Raw genomic sequence first — 16,407 nt, 5'->3', positions numbered from 1 at the left:
GTCGGTTAAAAACCATCAGTTTTGGTCGGTTCGGTGGCCGAACCGACCATGTCGGTTTTCTGAAAGTTGGAACCGAAATCGAACCTCACATAACAATTTTCGGTTCGGTTAACCGAACTTCAGTTTCGGTTCGGTTTTGGTAATCAAGAAGATGACTTCAGTTAACCATCAGGTTACCGGCATCTTTAGTTGCATTTTTGGCCCGCAAGTACGAAAAAATGTAAAACTTTCCTTCAATGCAAAGTTGCAAACACGTAATCATAATAAATGAATACAAAGCACAACATCAAAATTGTAATTGCACAAACACAAGTTTAAAAAAAACGACAATATAAAGTGCAAAACGACAACATAAACTTAAAAAAAATGAAAACATAAAAAAAAATCCCATCTCAGTCGGTTCGGTTTTTAACCGACTCTCTACACGTAAAACTGAAACCGAACTAACTTTTGATAAAGTCAGTCGGTTCACCGAACCGATTGTGTTCGGTTCCATGTGGCACCGTCGTTTTCAGTTTTGAGCGGTCAGTTCTTCGGTCGGTTTCGGTTTTACGATTTTTTTGTACAGTCCTACTGTGAATGATAAATTAAAAATAGAGGTTGGAATATTTATGGCTAATCTGAAATTGGGTGTTATACTAAAAAAAAAAATCATGGGTGTCTAAATATGTCATTTATCTGAGTTGATTATTTCGAGCTTGGATTTCACATCTGGTTTAGAATTGGAAATTTCTTTATCATTTGTTGGGTGCTAGGTTGGTCTAATATAAACAATTCTTCTTTTTTCTTCTTCTTCTTCCTCTTAATTTGTTGTTCTATTACCAGAAATTATTCCATTACTATTTATCCATTGTTTTAAAAGCTCTGTTCTGATAAAGGGAATATCTACAAGCCTTGTTTGATTCAAATTTTATCACCGCTGCCAGGCGCCAACCCCACAGCCTTTACCACCATCACCGTCTGTCTCTCTACCATCATTGTCACCGTCAAAGGTAGGTACTCCGACGACCCTTAAGGCCACTCCCCTTTCGAAGCCATCGCGACCTCCCCCTCCATCACGCAAGGCCTATCTCCATTGTTATGGTTACATATTTGCAAACCACCAAAAGAAGCAGCCACTCATATCTCATTGCTTTCCCCTCCCCATCGCTACAAGATCGAAGCGCCCCCTCCTCCATCACGAGATCTAGGCCCCTTCCCTTTATCATCGCGAGATTGCAGTCACCCTTTCCCTGTCGTCTCAAGATGAATGCCGCATCTCTTTGCCCATGATTGTGCATGTCCTTCAATCCCCAACTTTCTCTCTCTCCCTCCCTCTAATTCTGGGTTTCTTTAAGTTAAAGTTTTTTTAAGATCAAGTCTACAACTTTTTTATTTAAATTATAATCTAATATTATTTTACCAATATGCCCTTCCAAATTGAAGCACATGTGGTGCACGTGATCGTTTCCATTAGAAACTTAAAAGAAATAGATGGAAAGAGTTTAATTGTCAATGTTTTCAGAGTTTAGAGACCTTTTTGTTAAAATTAAAAAAGAGGGACCAAAGTGTCATCTATTAAAAAGTTTAAGGGCCAATGGTGATAATTATTCTCAAAATTTTAGTTGTGTTAGATCCCTTTTTGTCGCTGGTGTCACAGACAGTGTTATAACATTTTTACTGTAACATTGTTTTAATAGAAAAATCTGAAATTAAACCAACAAAAGGGCAAAGTAGGAAAAATAATGCAGAAACATAAAAGACACCGAAAAATGGTATTGCAGTTCGGTGTGCACACCTACTCTGCGGGGCCACGCCCAGACAGTGATCAATCTACTAAGTTCAAAGGATTACAAATGACCGAACGGTCTTACACACTTAACGACTCCCTCCTTGACGATGTCGTCGTTGCCTAGAATATCCTTAGGAGGCTTGATCAGCGAGCACCACTCGCCTTGACGGTTTCCTCCCGAAACCAAGGAAATCTTCTCCCGAATATTCAACTCAAAAGTGTTCTAACAATTCGTCGCAACACATCAAACGACGCTTAACATTACAATCGCATACTGTCATGAACACCTCAAATATCTCTCATGTTTTCAGCATTATGTCCCATAACCCGTTCTTCCATGCAACACAGTGATTCCTCTCTACTATAGTCTTCAGATCACCAACCATCAATAGTCAATGATAAGCACACCCAATGATGGTAATATCTCATCCAATAATCACAGAATAAGGCCACTAGCACCAATGACAGCAAGAAAGCCATAATTCCCCATAATTCTCATGATTCTTTCCTTAGATGAACCAGCCATAAAGCTCCAGCGAAGGTCAACCAAGTAAAAATAGCAGATGCCTATTTTAGAATGCATTACAACCAATTGTCAAAAATAAACCAATTGTCAAAAATAAGCCAACACAAAATGCACTAACAAGTTGGTTATTAGCGAATTAAAAATTGGAATGGATATGGTCGGAATTTTTTGGTACATAATAAAAGAAACAAGTTTGCATAAATACCCTTGGATTTTAACTTTTAAGTTTGGAAGGGGAGTATTTCACAAATGATCATGGATGAGAACTGAAAAAGATTATAAGGATGACAACAGGACTGGACAAGGGCGGGGAATGATTCCTTGTCCCCATCCCCGCCCCTCAAAGGATCCCCATTCTCGTCCTTATTTTTGCTCTAAAAGAGACAGGACCGAGGTTGAGAATTTCTAATTAGAGAGACCTTTTTCATACTCGTCTCATTCTCCATCTAATATAATTATACATTTCAAAAGTATAGCAATTTAAAACAAAATGTACTAAAGTTTAAATCAAAATCAAATTAGGTTCTATAAAACAAACTATATGCAAATCAAACTTAATAATAATGTGAGAAAGACACTAATTTTATTTGAAAATTTAATATCATATATTTATTTATATAATATATATGTATATCGGGGTTGGCGAAGGTGGGTAGAGAGTGCTTCTCCCATTCCCGTCCCCACCACACCATGACTCGGATACAAGATTTTATCTCCATCCTTAATGATTATTCTCCATTCCCGTCCCATTCAGGGCAGATCCCCGTCTCCGTGGGTATTATCTTCATATCTAGTAAAGAAAATGGGTATTTAGACATTTGCTCTCGAACTCGTATTATCTTTGCAACTTGCTCTTGAAAAAAATTTAAAATTTTGACAAATTACTCCCTCAACTTGTGAACTTATTGCAATACGCTCCATTTTAATGATGATTTTGTGAAATTCGTGTTTAAAAAACACATTCGACAAAAATTTCAATTAATGATCAATATATATATTTATATATATATATATTTATATATCTAACGTCGATGATAGTGTTATGAAGTTAATCTACTACATGTGGTATACTCTTAGCCAAGAGGGGGAAGTTCTCATTTTTAGGGCGATTGATGTGTGTGTGGCGATTTAGAAAGTGGCACTTGCATCATGCTATTCAGTACAAATAGTTTATGATGAAGATCCTCTACTAAGTTTAGTGGCTCACAATATTTATAATGATGATAGGTATAGTAACCCACTATGATTAATTGATCAACACAATAAAAAGACTACAATAAGCTCATTTGAATGATTTTTACGAGACGTTTTTAAAGCGTGCATAGACATGTCATATCATTATATTAAGTTATTGTTATATGCATGAGATTTCTTTACCGGATGCTAGCTCATTATTTAATTTTTTATCTTTTCAGATTAACAAACTAGGAGAGTCACAAGCGACTGGTTTTTAGTGCAATATTATTTTCGTGGCAACCTATTTTCTCATGATATTCAATAAGACAGATATTCTAAATGAATGTTTTTGGATTATTATTTTTCAGATCATTAATGATGTTTGGTGGTTAAACCTTTTATACTTTTGTCAACTTTATGAGGTTACATGGATCGAGAATTTATCATTTTATAATTCGTATGAAGAACCTTTTTTATATTTTTATAAATTGTCTTCCCACATTTACTTCTGCACTTAATGCTTTTTAATGTTATTAAAGTTAATACCTCTTACTTTAGGATTTTTTTTTTAAAATATTACATTAGGATTTTTAGATTTTGGGTGTTACAGTTGTTTTTTTATGTGTATATGTTTAAAATGCATATAATTTTTTTTTTATCCTTTCATCACTTAATAGAATAGTGGTCAACCGTCCAAGAGACGCAACTATTGGAATTTACTTTCTAAAAATGCAAGTATCGACAGTCTTTTGAGGGTTATAATATAATTAAAATTACACACGTTTATGCGGACAATATTAGAAAGAATCTAGGCATATAAATCTCTATTATATAGAGCATTATTCCATGATTTTTTTAATAAAGAAGCCATATTTCTTTTGCATCTTCCACACAATATTTCAAGATTTCTCAAATGACAAGTAAAACTAATTATTATTTGCGAAGGGTTTTCTAGCTACTCTAAGTAGACGTTTAGTTCATAGATTCAGAACTATGATTCAGAACTATTCTTGTTTTACGTGTGTTTTTTGTGAGAGAAAAATACTGTAGAGAACCATGAATCATAATTCAAAATCATGGACGAATATAGAAAACAAACGTGAGATAAGTCTCTAACCATTTAAGTGAGAATTTTTAAAATTCAGCAATAGTATTTGTAGTTTATACTCTTCACAGGAACAAAACGCACACAACTAACTAGCTTCTCTAATAACATGTCAATAACGTGCAAGCAACTTCAAAACAATCCATAATCTTTAATAATTCAGCTAAATAATTTATCAATAAGGTGAGTATTTTATTCAACACGAGAAGAAAGTATGGCTTAAACCACATTCTTATTAAATCGCTATACCGAATTCACATGATATTGTACGTCTAAAATTATGTTTAAAACTTAACTAGTCAGAACTTGGCACTTCAATACCATATAGATTTCTCATATTCAACCATAACTTTACTACTATATTCTACATTATTATTCAGAAAGTATAGGTCGCATGCTACTATCACAAAGTCTATTTATTTATCTTTTTTCATTTGAAGTGACCAACTTTGTTTATTAAATTAAGAGAGAAAGAAAAGTTCTAGGGAAAGCTATACGCCACTTGATAGAACGCCTACCAGATAACAAAATAAAACTGACATGTAATTATCAAATCAAATTCTTTAAAATAAAATAAATAAATAAAAATTTGCTTAAGAGTTAAAAATGGAAGTTGAGAGGTGAAGAGCACCTTGCTTTTATTGAGATTAATTATGTTGAAGATTGGCCGAATAGGATCCAATCCTCAACTTTCTCTTTTTCACTTTTTTGTGCTAAAGGAATCTTTGTTTATTAATATTAATGGATCCATTATGATTCAATTATGTTAGTGCTACTCATTCTTATATCCTAATATTTCGGGTTTGGGGTGCTTGTATTCAAGTCTTTCACTTACTCTATAGTGATCGAGTTAGAAAATGAGCAAGAAAAACATCATTATCACTAGGGGTGGTACTTTGTATTAGTGGATTGTGTTGGTATCAATCAATTTATTAATCGTGTTAGAAAACATCAACATAAATAAGATCTGTTTATTAAACGTGTCAAAAATGTCAATCAAACACGACCTATTTAGTAATCGTGTCAACCCGTTTAAATTAATATATTGAATAAATAACTAATATAATAATAACCTATTTAACACGATCATGACATGTTTAACATATTTATTTGTCAATTTATCTTTTTCTTTAAAAAATAAATGAATTTTACCTACAAATATTAAAATTCATATTATTTGTATTTAATATGTTATATAAACGTTCATGTTATATCACATATCATTATATTGCAGATGACACATATAGTTAATCATCACTTCAAGTTAGAAGGTCAACCCTAACACAACCCGTTTATTAATCATGTCAACTCGATTATGACCGAAACTCATTTATAATAAATTCAAACCCACTAATTTCGTGCGGGTTTCAAATCGTATTTCGTATCATGACCTAAATTGTCACCCCTAATTATCACTGTTACAAAAGCCATACAATAGCTGCTAGAAAGCCAAATATTAGTGGTGATATGACACTAAGACAATGGATTCTCTCATTTATAATGTTTAACATGAAACTATTTTATTCATAACCACTTTATCTACTTTTATACCATCAAGGTTCTTACGTTTACTTATTTTCTGATGAAGGTAAACAATTGTTATAGTTAGAAGTTGGTAATGTTTCAACATGAAACTATTTTATTCATTCATGACCACTTTATCTACTTTGAGAAATCAAGGTTCTTACGTTTACTTATTTTGTGATGGAGATAAACAATTGTTATAGTTAGAAGTTGGTAATGTTTCAACATGAAACTATTTTATTCATGACCACTGTATCTACCTATATACCATCAAGGTTCTTACGTTTACTTATTTTGTGATGGAGATAAACAATTATTAGTTAGACGTTGGAATATTAGAATTATGTTGAGAATTTAACCGCTATTGTTACCAAAATCATAGAAATTGCAATATGGCCGGATTCAAATTTGATTTGGTGTGTAATACGTTAATAAATATGAAATGACCAAGTATTTCTTTTCTTCTTTTTTTTTTTTTTTTTGAGAAAATCAAGTATTTAAAGTTTCTAATAAAATCTGACTCAAAAAACTTGATTACCAAAATACCTTATATTATGAGAAAAAGGAGACGAGTACCTCCTTTACTCTCGATTAATATTTTTTTTAGTTAAATAACTATATTAATTAAAAAAATATTAATAAAAAATAAATTATAAAAATTTAAAACCATGTACGAACAAGTAGTTGAATGAATTTAGAGGAAGCTCCGAGAACTCAACATTCGTAAGTTTTATGCATGTGGGGCTCATAGAATTTGATTCCCATTGAGAAAATAAACACCCGGATTTAAAGGAATTAGATTCATTTCCTGCCTAAGTAAACAAATGCACGTGAGCTGATAAAAAGTGGGTATTGGAAACATTAAAGAAGATAACAGCAAAAGCATTAAAATTATTAAAGAACGCAGCAAAATATACACATGATTTATCGGGGAACAAAACACAACTTAGAAAGAGAAACGTCATTTATTAACTTCCTTGACTCTGTAAAAAAATAAAATAAAAAATATTTAAAAAAAACATATTTGTAGAAATGACCAATTTTAGGACATGAAATAGCATACTGTTTGGTAGAAACCCTGAATAGTAAATTGATCACTGATCAGTTCATCATTAGCAACATAGTTTATGTATTGATGTGGACATGTAACGCAACGTTTGTGGATTTTAATTGGGTTAGTGGTCGCATTCACTTGAGAAAGTGACTGAATTAAGAAGCAATGGATAAGTTGTGTCATAGTTACATATTTGGTTATAGGGTGAGACCTTTTCAATGCTTAAATTTTTTTTCAAAAAAAAAAAAAAAAAAAAAAAAAAAAAAAAAAAAAGAGGGTGGGACCTCTCCAATTTTCTATATCCAAATGATAGAGGAATGTAGACCCCCATGACCTATAAATGAAAGGGACATTAGGTGAAATATTTGAAGAGCCAATGGCAAGATATGCGTGCCACAAGATTGTAGTAAGTGACTAGTGAATATGTTATATATATATATATATATATATATATATATATATTATAGTATTATTTCTTTTTTGGTGGTAAATTAGATGGTATGCTCTTTGAATGACAATACAAGTAATTCCTGAGTATGAGAAACGTGGGTGTAGGATTAATAGAACTTGTTAGTCAACTTGCACTTAATCTCTCAAGGTATCAAAACCATTCTCACTGAATTTCGTTATATCAATTGTTAAAGTTGTGCAGGAATTTTAAAGAAGAAATCAATACAAAAACAAACACTTTTGACTTTGTGAAAATGAAAGAATACCCTCTGAAGTATTCTGGCAAAGAGAGTACATTGGCCTAGCAGTGTACTTCTTTCATGGTGAGAAATTCTCTCAACCCCGGAAAAAAGAAAAAGGAAAAAACACCGGTCCGTTCATTTCGCTGATTTGAGTTTAAAATGTGAATTTTTTTACAGTAAAAAGCTCTCACAAACAATCACATCTAACTTTTTTGCTACAGTAAAAAGCTCTCACATAAAGTCACATCTCAACTCGAATCAGCGAAATGAACGGAGCCTAATAAGAACTTTCTTATGATCCCGATTTCAACCTCGGTCGGTCGGCATTTGCATGATCCAAATAAATACACTATTTATGCAGGATTTAAAGAATTTCTTAAAAGTCGATAACTGGAAATGCACAAAATATAATGACCAATAGTAATCCCATTTTGGCTTTCAGCACTTATCTCAAAAGCATTTACACACTATTTTTCCCTCCAGAAAAATAAGTATTTATTAACAAGCAGAAGTTGAACACCAGAAGCTGGATCTGGTTTTCTTATGGTGTGTTTCCAGCTTATGCTCGGAACGAAGAAGCGCGGCAGGAGATCAACCACAAGAAGCTCTGATTTTATTACACCATATTTCCAGTTTATGTCGTGAATCAAGTTGCTAAGGAAGAAAAAGCATTCCCTAAACAAACACGAACGACAAGAAAGAAAGAAAGAAAGCCGAAAAGAAATACCTGAATATTTGATTTTGTTGCACAAGATATGCAGCTTAAATCTTAAATTAATGTGTTAATGTAGAATGCAGGCCAAAATTCTTGCCATGTGATAATTGCATTATACCATATTCAAGTATATGCTTTCTTGTTCTACCTCCTCAAGCCGGCAAAGGCAACCATTTAAAATTTGTAGCTGAGAAAAAAAAATCACATTGTACTCAATATCACTATCAGTAAACTCTAGAGTGGCATAATACTTTCTTGTTAACATTGTAAGTAACCCTTGTACTACTAAGTTATGGCCAGTATAGTAAAAGTGTTTTAAAGCTCTATAAATAGCAGTTATCTCCATAAGAAGATCAGTACAAAAAACAAATACTACACTCCTCAAAAGCATAATTCCCTACAACAAGCTCTTTGTTACATTTTCTATATTTTGTTTCTAAACTTCAGGAAAACCATGGCAATGCCGCAACTTCGACACTCTATTTTTGTAGCCATTGCTACACTATGTTTCTATTTGAGCTTCACTTCATTGGCTTATGCCCAAGAGTCCGGCACTGCCACTTATAACACTCCTCCTTATCTGCGTAAACATCTTAAGAATAAATTTCTACACGTTTTCATCAGAAACAACATTATACGATATTGAAAATTAACAAGTTATTTTCCTTTATTTTGCAGCTTCAAGTTGCTATGGTTTTGAGGACCAAGGAGTGATGATAGCAGCAGCGAGCGATGCGATTTATAACGATGGAGAAGCATGCGGCCAAATGTACGAAGTCACGTGTCTCAGCGGCACAAACTTGGGCACCCCAATGCCTTGCTTGGAAGGCTCTGTTGTGGTAAAGATAACAGACTACTGTAAACCCGAGTCATGCAGGGGTACTATCGACTTATCAATAGAAGCTTTTGCTTCCATTGCAGATCCAGCTTCTGGAGTTATCAACGTCTCTTACCAAAAGTATGTACTTCATCACCCTCCTATAAGCTCCAACAATAATTTCTAACGTTGTTTATCTTTGCCCGTTCTTAAATGTGCTTTTTTAATGACTTTGCAGGCTTTGAAGGAGACAGACAGAAAATACATTTTCTTCATAGATACAATATAGCAGTTTCTGTTACTCTTATTTTTTATCTCTTTTTTTTTTTTTTTCAATAATCATATAAATTTCTTAATGCAAAAAGAACCATCATATGGATGAGTTCAATTATTGCACTGAAATTTACATGAGAATGAGTATTCTATTGCCCTTTGAGGACTGATTGTTCCGATACGCAGCTGCTTCGAACTCTATAAAACTCGCAATAACATAACTAGTTAACCATTCCTAGAATTTCTAAGGACTAGCACATGCGAGTATCTTGAACAGAAACTAACAGCTAATGCAAACTGCACTTCAGCAGGCAAAAGGAATAAATTGCAGGAATAATTTCATTAAAGCTAACTAATAATCTAATTTAAGACAGGCCTACGATGTTACAACTTGTAAACTTGTTTCATCCAAAAAACCAAAAAGCTATACTGCACCTCGCGATCCAATTCCAACAGACAAAAAGATGAAAACGGCATCTGCCTTATAAGTTATATCTAGATATTGTTGGCATGAAGTTAAAACACATAAATTGCTTCTGATGGCAGCAAACAGAGAATTTTTGGCATGTTTTAAAACTCGATTATAATCTGGATATAGAATTCGAATATATGATCTTATACTAGGTAAGATTCCAGTCCGGTAGTAGCTTCTAAAATAATGGCTTTCTTTGTGAAGCAGGAACTGGCTGTCTATAAAAGTTCAATCACAATTATCTCACCCTACAAAGTTAGAAACCACTGGCTGAGCAGTACAATAAACCTAAATGGTTTCTTATTTGTATTTTATTAACACCGCGACGCAGACAGAAAATGGCCCTCATTGATTCCTAGAGACTTGAGAGAGTTTATCTTGTTGCAGAAAATCTGATCATAACAAGACCTATAGTGTGCCAACAAAAGTCTTGGTATGAAAAGAGAATGAAATTCACTCAACATAAATCTTAAGATATCACTTACAAGAGATGGTTCAGCACAAAAGACAGACACGTGAGATGGAAAAACTGGATCGAGTACATAAAGAATAATGGTCTAAGGCATCACAAATCTCCTATAGAGACAAGCATCTGACATCTTCATCTAAGGATCTGTTAGGATCTGGTAATCTTATACAAAATCAAGAAATGCAAAGAAGAAATGGTTGATCAATTTTATATGAAATTCTATTGAAGAAATAAAATGAAGTAAGATAGGCGGGTTTTCAAGAGACCCACAGCACTCCCCTAACCCCTTGAGCAAAAGCTCGACTAGATACACAAACAGAGAAAACAGATTGATGCATCACGATGGCCCCTCCCTTGACGTTTTACTCCTACTACTAACTAACGACACAACCAACCAACCAACCAATTTCCCTCCTCACTAACCACCCTCAACTTCTAGATTATGCTGTCCCTGCTAACCACTAGGAGTTGCCAACACATCGTCTAAGGCCGGCAATATAGGTCACGACACAACAACACGACTCGAAAACGACACGAATTTCGCGGGTTAGGGTTGAGAAAAAAGAGAATCGGGTTAGAATTGAGTCGACCTAAAATTGACACGAAAAACACTGGTCAATTTCGGGTTGGACTCGCCTAACCCGAACACGACACGAAGCTCGTAAAAAACTAAAAAATACATATATTTTTCATTACATATTTTTTATTTTATTATGAACTTGTGATATCATGATAGTTATATTCAAAATCTTATACTATTATTTGCTTAATTTCAGTGGATGTTATTGTATTTTAGTGTGTTATGAATTTTAAGTTATTTCTAATATGTAAAAAACTAAATAAAAGTATACAATTTTCGTGTCAATTTCGGATTCACGAGTCAATTTCGTGTCACGGGTTATTTTCGTGTCGTGTCGTGTCAAACCGTAAAGTGGTCGTGTCGTGTTCGTGTTACGGTTTTTAAAAAATTTTGTGTCACGGGTCGTGTTTGGGTTGACTGTAAATTTAAAAAGAAACGATTAAAACATGACACGTGACACAAATTGCCACTCCTAACATCGACCATCCCATTAGCAAGCGAAACTGGACCCTGCACCAGATCTTCTCCTGACTCAACATGCTTCTTTCTGCTATTCTTACGCCTCATATATGTGAAACGTAGAAGAGGCTTATCAGGATCCCAAGGCCTATTAACAAGGGCTATTTGGCATCTCATCATCACAAGAAATAATTGATTTTTCCACCTCATATGATCACCACCAAAGACTAACATTCTTTAAAATCTTATTTCTACAATTAGAAACTACTAGCTGGAAGCTCCTTCACTGTATGAGCCTTGCTTAAAGTGTTTTGTGAATACTTAATGGTCAAATAGCAAGCAAGCTGCCAAAAAATCAACAAGCAGATTTGTTTCGAATGAAAGACTTCAAATGGAGATCACCTCGCCTATCTACTCACTAAAAGAAACCTGAGTATGCACCTAGTGGTTGATCAAAACTAAAAACTATAGCTTACAATAAGTATGCCTGCATCAGGATACAAAATGATCACCCGAGCAGCTCAAACTGCAAACTAGAGCTGGCCCTTTTACAATATAAAAGCCATTATCAAATAACCTGAGGGGGTAAAAGCCTCCTTGTCAAACTACAAACTGTTCAGATGTTTTTTTCCCCCTTTAAGTTTGCTAAGATCTAATGCATATTGTATAGCTACTACTGCAAAGATCAACCATAAACCTACTTATTGTAAATTGTTAATTTTTTTTTTTTAAAAAGGCAATAATGATAAATTCAAAATCTATGAAACAAAATCAATAACCCGGACTATGGAGATGATGCATAAAAAGTGATAAAATTGGCGTAATAAAAGGACCATAAAACTTGATGTAATTATGATCATAAGTTATCTTGCCCCTTAAAAGCAAGCTACAGTTCGCCAGCTTAAACAAGAAATAAGCAAAACAACAAGAACTGATCAAATAACTTTCTTTCTTCGTTTAAGAAATCCAAACAAAGTAAAACACGTAATAATCTGTCGCCAAGAAATTCGGATTACGAAGCTCTTGTGGTTCTCATAGACACTCACAATTAACAAACAACAATTTTCGCCGTTGCTAAATATAAATCAACTTGAAATTCACAATAATTTGCTTTCTTTCATTCTTTTCTGAATTGTAAACAAAGTACAATTTTCCGTTCTCATCATCAACAATAGACAAATTTAACAACAATTTCAATTGCAAGTTCGAATTCTAAATACACCAACATTAACCAACCTCTGTTTGTCACAATGGCGTGAGCCTCGCCTCGAAAACAAACCCGCGGCAGAGCCCGTCGCTGCTCCCCGGCACGCCGTCGATCCACCGCCACTCTGCCTTCCCCGAGCACCGGTCCCACAGCGCCAGCCTCCCGACTCGCTTGGCCGAGAAGCAAACTCTATCCCCGCCACCAAACACCTTGAACTTGCTCGACTCCTGAAAGCACCGGAACATCTCAATCGGCATCCGACCGGCCTCGTCCCACTCCAGCGTCTCCAAATCAAGCCTTAGGATCAGGATCGTCGAGCAGGAGGAGTTGAGTGAGAAGGAAGACTTCAATCCTCCGACCATCAGGATCCGATTCCCCGATCCGCGGACCAATCGCGGCCGTTTGAGGATGTCGAAGACGTCCCCCCACTCGTGGCGCTCGAGGCGGCTCCAGTTCTGCGAGGAGGAGCTGCTCTTCATTCTCGCAATCGCGCAGGAGAATAGCTTCCACTGGCTCCGCCATGGCGATCCGACGTCGCAGAGGGCGTAGACCGAGTCGGAGACAAGGATCGGGCTTCGAGGCTTGGAAGGGAGATTGGAGGAGAAGTTGAGCCACTGGTGGGACCCGCCGGTGGAGAAGTAGAGCGCGGCGAGTTCGGTGAGAACCATGACTCGGCTCGCCGCCGAGTCGACAAGGACCGAGCCGTGGCGCGACCAGGCCGAGCCGAGCTGAGGCAGAACCCGGAATTGCCGAGTCAAGGGATTGCAAACGACAAGAGACTTGTTGCTGTTGATGTTGCAGGTGGTGGTGGTGGTGGGAGGTCCAAACGACATGTCGTTTGAGGAGTCACCCCACAGGTAGACGAGGCCGAGAGAGGAGGCGACGGGGTGAAGAGACCGGAAGGGGAGGAAATCGAGGCTGAATCTGAGCCATTGATTCTGATCGGGGTCGAACACGTGGAGGCAGGGAGGGGAGGCCACGTGGCGGTGATTGTGGTGGTGGTGAGGCGGTCGGAGGGCGAGGAGGCGGAGGGAGGATCGGTTGGAGATGAGGTGCAGGAAGCAGGGTGAGGTGAGGAGCTGATTGAAGAGCTTTGAAACGGAGCGGCAGATCATGATCTGACGGAGTGGGAGGGCGGAGAATATCTGGTGGAGGGTGTCTTGTGGAAGACGGTAAATCGGCGGCGACTCCATTTTTAATTCGGCGGGCCGCGAAGTATTCGATCGGAGACGGAGAGAGGGCGTTGAAATGCTCCGAGAGAGAGAGATTCAATCCAAGTGGTGGTGGTGGTGGTGGTGGTGGAGCCTGGAGAGAAGACAGTCTGTCTCTGTCTCTCTCTCTCTCTCCAGTGGTTGGTTCTGCCAAGGGTGGTTTCGTAAATTTAGAATGTAAGTTGGGCTTGGACTGGAGGACTAGGCGCAACTCCATGGCTTGGCCCATGAAACAGAAATTGCATGAAATGGAATGTTCTCTATGCATCTGTTTCTAACGGTCCTTAGGACTGTAAGTTTATACCGAGCTAAATAGGTTGACTCGAGATCCGTTATTATTAGCCCGATCTTAACTCCTCCTAATTCAGAGATGGTTTTGAATGTAAAAGTTTATTCGGGAAACACCCTCTTTTTAAAGATTTTATTGAAAAATCTTTCATAAAATTCTGAGCTGATTCAAAACCTTTCGGATTTTAAGACTAGATTGAGCGGTCCCTCTAGAAACTTTAAGGATATGTTTGGTTAGAGAATTCATACTATGATTTTAATCATGGTTCATAGTTTGCTACAGTGTTTTCTCTCACAAAAAATGTACGTAAATCGAAAATAATTCTAATCTCATGATTCTAATCCATGAACTAAACGTCTCCTAAAATTATTATTACCATGTAATAATTGCTAAATAGTTATTTTTTTCAACTAAATTAGTTAAATACCTGACTGTTAGTTACACGATAATTAATATTTTGCAATGAGTACAATCAAATCTGTCATCTTGATCAGCTTTAAGGTTGTTAAGATATACCTATCAAAAAAGAAAATTTTTTAACACATTTTAATTAGACAAGACTAAGGAGAACTTTGTGCCACGATTGAGGGACAAAAAATAAAAAATGAAAAAGCCCTATCAGTAAAATATACTTTGAATTTGTCATGTCACGTTTAAGATCATATTAAACTAAAAAAAAAAAATGCATCAATTTAATTAATGGAAAATTGATAATTTAAAAGTATAAATAAGTTGAATGGAAATTTCTACAGTCGGACGCATTGTTTTGCAATACAGGTGGACCAAGTTTCGTTAGTCATTCGACTGATTTTTAAGGGAATGATTAATGAGTGCGTTACTTTTACAATTTGAAATGAAAAGTTTGAAACATGATGTTTGAAATTGTGATTGAAAACAAATTGAAAAGAAGGGAGGGTAAGCTTAAAATTCTTAAGGATTTTTAATTCACAACATCAAATTATCGGTTTAAACTAAGCCACAAAAATTTTTGCCGGTTCAAAATGCTTAAGAGCCCGTTTACTTCGCTGATTCGAGTTTATAATTCGAGTTGAGATGTAATTTTGTGTGAGAACTTTTGACTGTAGCAAAAAAGTTATATGTGACTGTTTCTGAAAGCTTTTTACTGTAGCAAAACTCGAATCGGCGAAATGAACGAAGCCTAAACCTATTTACCATACACTCTAAAAGTGCTCCACGCCTTCCACTCATACACATCACACCGTTAAAGTTTAATCAAATTAAAAAAAATTATATTTACTCAATGGAAATTTAACAATTTACATTGTTACTGTAAATTTTTCCACTCTAACTTTTTGTTCATTTATTAATTTTAATAATTCAAGAATCCTTATTATCAAATCCACGACCTCCTACTAATGCATTGAAATAATTACGTTGTCCCTCCTAAAGTATACGAGTCTCAATTTTTACGTCTTACTCTTAATTAAAATTCTTTTTAGGTAAATAATTGTATTAGTCAATGGTATATTAATCAAGAATAAAAGATAAAAATTCAAACTCATAAACTTTAAAGATAAGTTCAACAATTTTCTTACTTTTAAATAGAGAGTGGTTAAGTAGGTTTTCTAGTAAAGAAGATTAGTGAATATAATGGGTCTCACATCTTATCATAAAGTTCAATCTCTTTGTACTATCAACATAAAATAAGAGACATTTTTTTCTTTCCATATAATTCTTCTCCAGCATTTTTTTTCATCCATTGATTCTTCTTTCAATAATATAAGATAAAGAATAAGTAAAATCATGGCCAATGTGCTTTCTTTTAGTGTTCCTTAAGTTATAATAATGATAATCGTGATTCACATTCTTAATAATTTCCTTGATATCATTTGGGCTCCCACACTCAACGCTTTTCTTGTCACTAATAATTAGAGGCATGTGTTTTATTACGTGCATATTTAACTTTGATAATGGTTAATTTTAGGGTTTCATGCATGATGGTTCAATGCACTTTTCATGTAATTTTTAATTGAATTATGTTAGGGATGAGTATGATATATTTATGTTTTGAGTATGAGATTTAAGAATTTTGTATACTTTTTTTTT

The 16,407-nt window shown here is 35.2% G+C and overlaps 2 protein-coding genes across 3 annotated transcripts; one reads left to right on the top strand and one right to left on the bottom strand.

Moving 5' to 3' along the window:
* Positions 1-8,686: 8,686 nt before the first annotated feature.
* LOC21400871 (SKP1-interacting partner 15) lies at positions 8,687-14,172 on the bottom strand. Of its 2 annotated transcripts, none has more exons than XM_010110353.2 (2): positions 12,870-14,172; positions 8,687-8,750 (listed from the first exon to the last, which is right to left on the bottom strand). In XM_010110353.2, exon 1 carries the CDS (start codon positions 14,031-14,033, stop codon positions 12,879-12,881), a length of 1,155 nt encoding a protein of 384 aa, XP_010108655.1. In that variant the 5' UTR covers positions 14,034-14,172; the 3' UTR covers positions 8,687-8,750; positions 12,870-12,878. The 2 variants fall into 2 exon arrangements, with proteins under 2 accessions (XP_010108655.1, XP_024029399.1); XM_024173631.1 differs by lacking the exon at positions 8,687-8,750 and adding an exon at positions 9,133-9,143.
* LOC21400872 (EG45-like domain containing protein) lies at positions 9,018-9,625 on the top strand. Its single transcript, XM_010110354.2, has 3 exons — positions 9,018-9,147; positions 9,242-9,521; positions 9,619-9,625. Exons 1-3 carry the CDS (start codon positions 9,018-9,020, stop codon positions 9,623-9,625), a joined length of 417 nt encoding a protein of 138 aa, XP_010108656.2.
* Positions 14,173-16,407: the final 2,235 nt, after the last annotated feature.

The sequence above is a fragment of the Morus notabilis genome, unplaced genomic scaffold (assembly GCF_000414095.1).
Source record: "Morus notabilis unplaced genomic scaffold, ASM41409v2 Scaffold511, whole genome shotgun sequence".
NCBI classification, from domain to species: Eukaryota; Viridiplantae; Streptophyta; class Magnoliopsida; order Rosales; family Moraceae; genus Morus; species Morus notabilis.
Note: the sequence above shows the minus strand (reverse complement) of the source record. Positions and strands in the feature narration are given on the sequence as shown.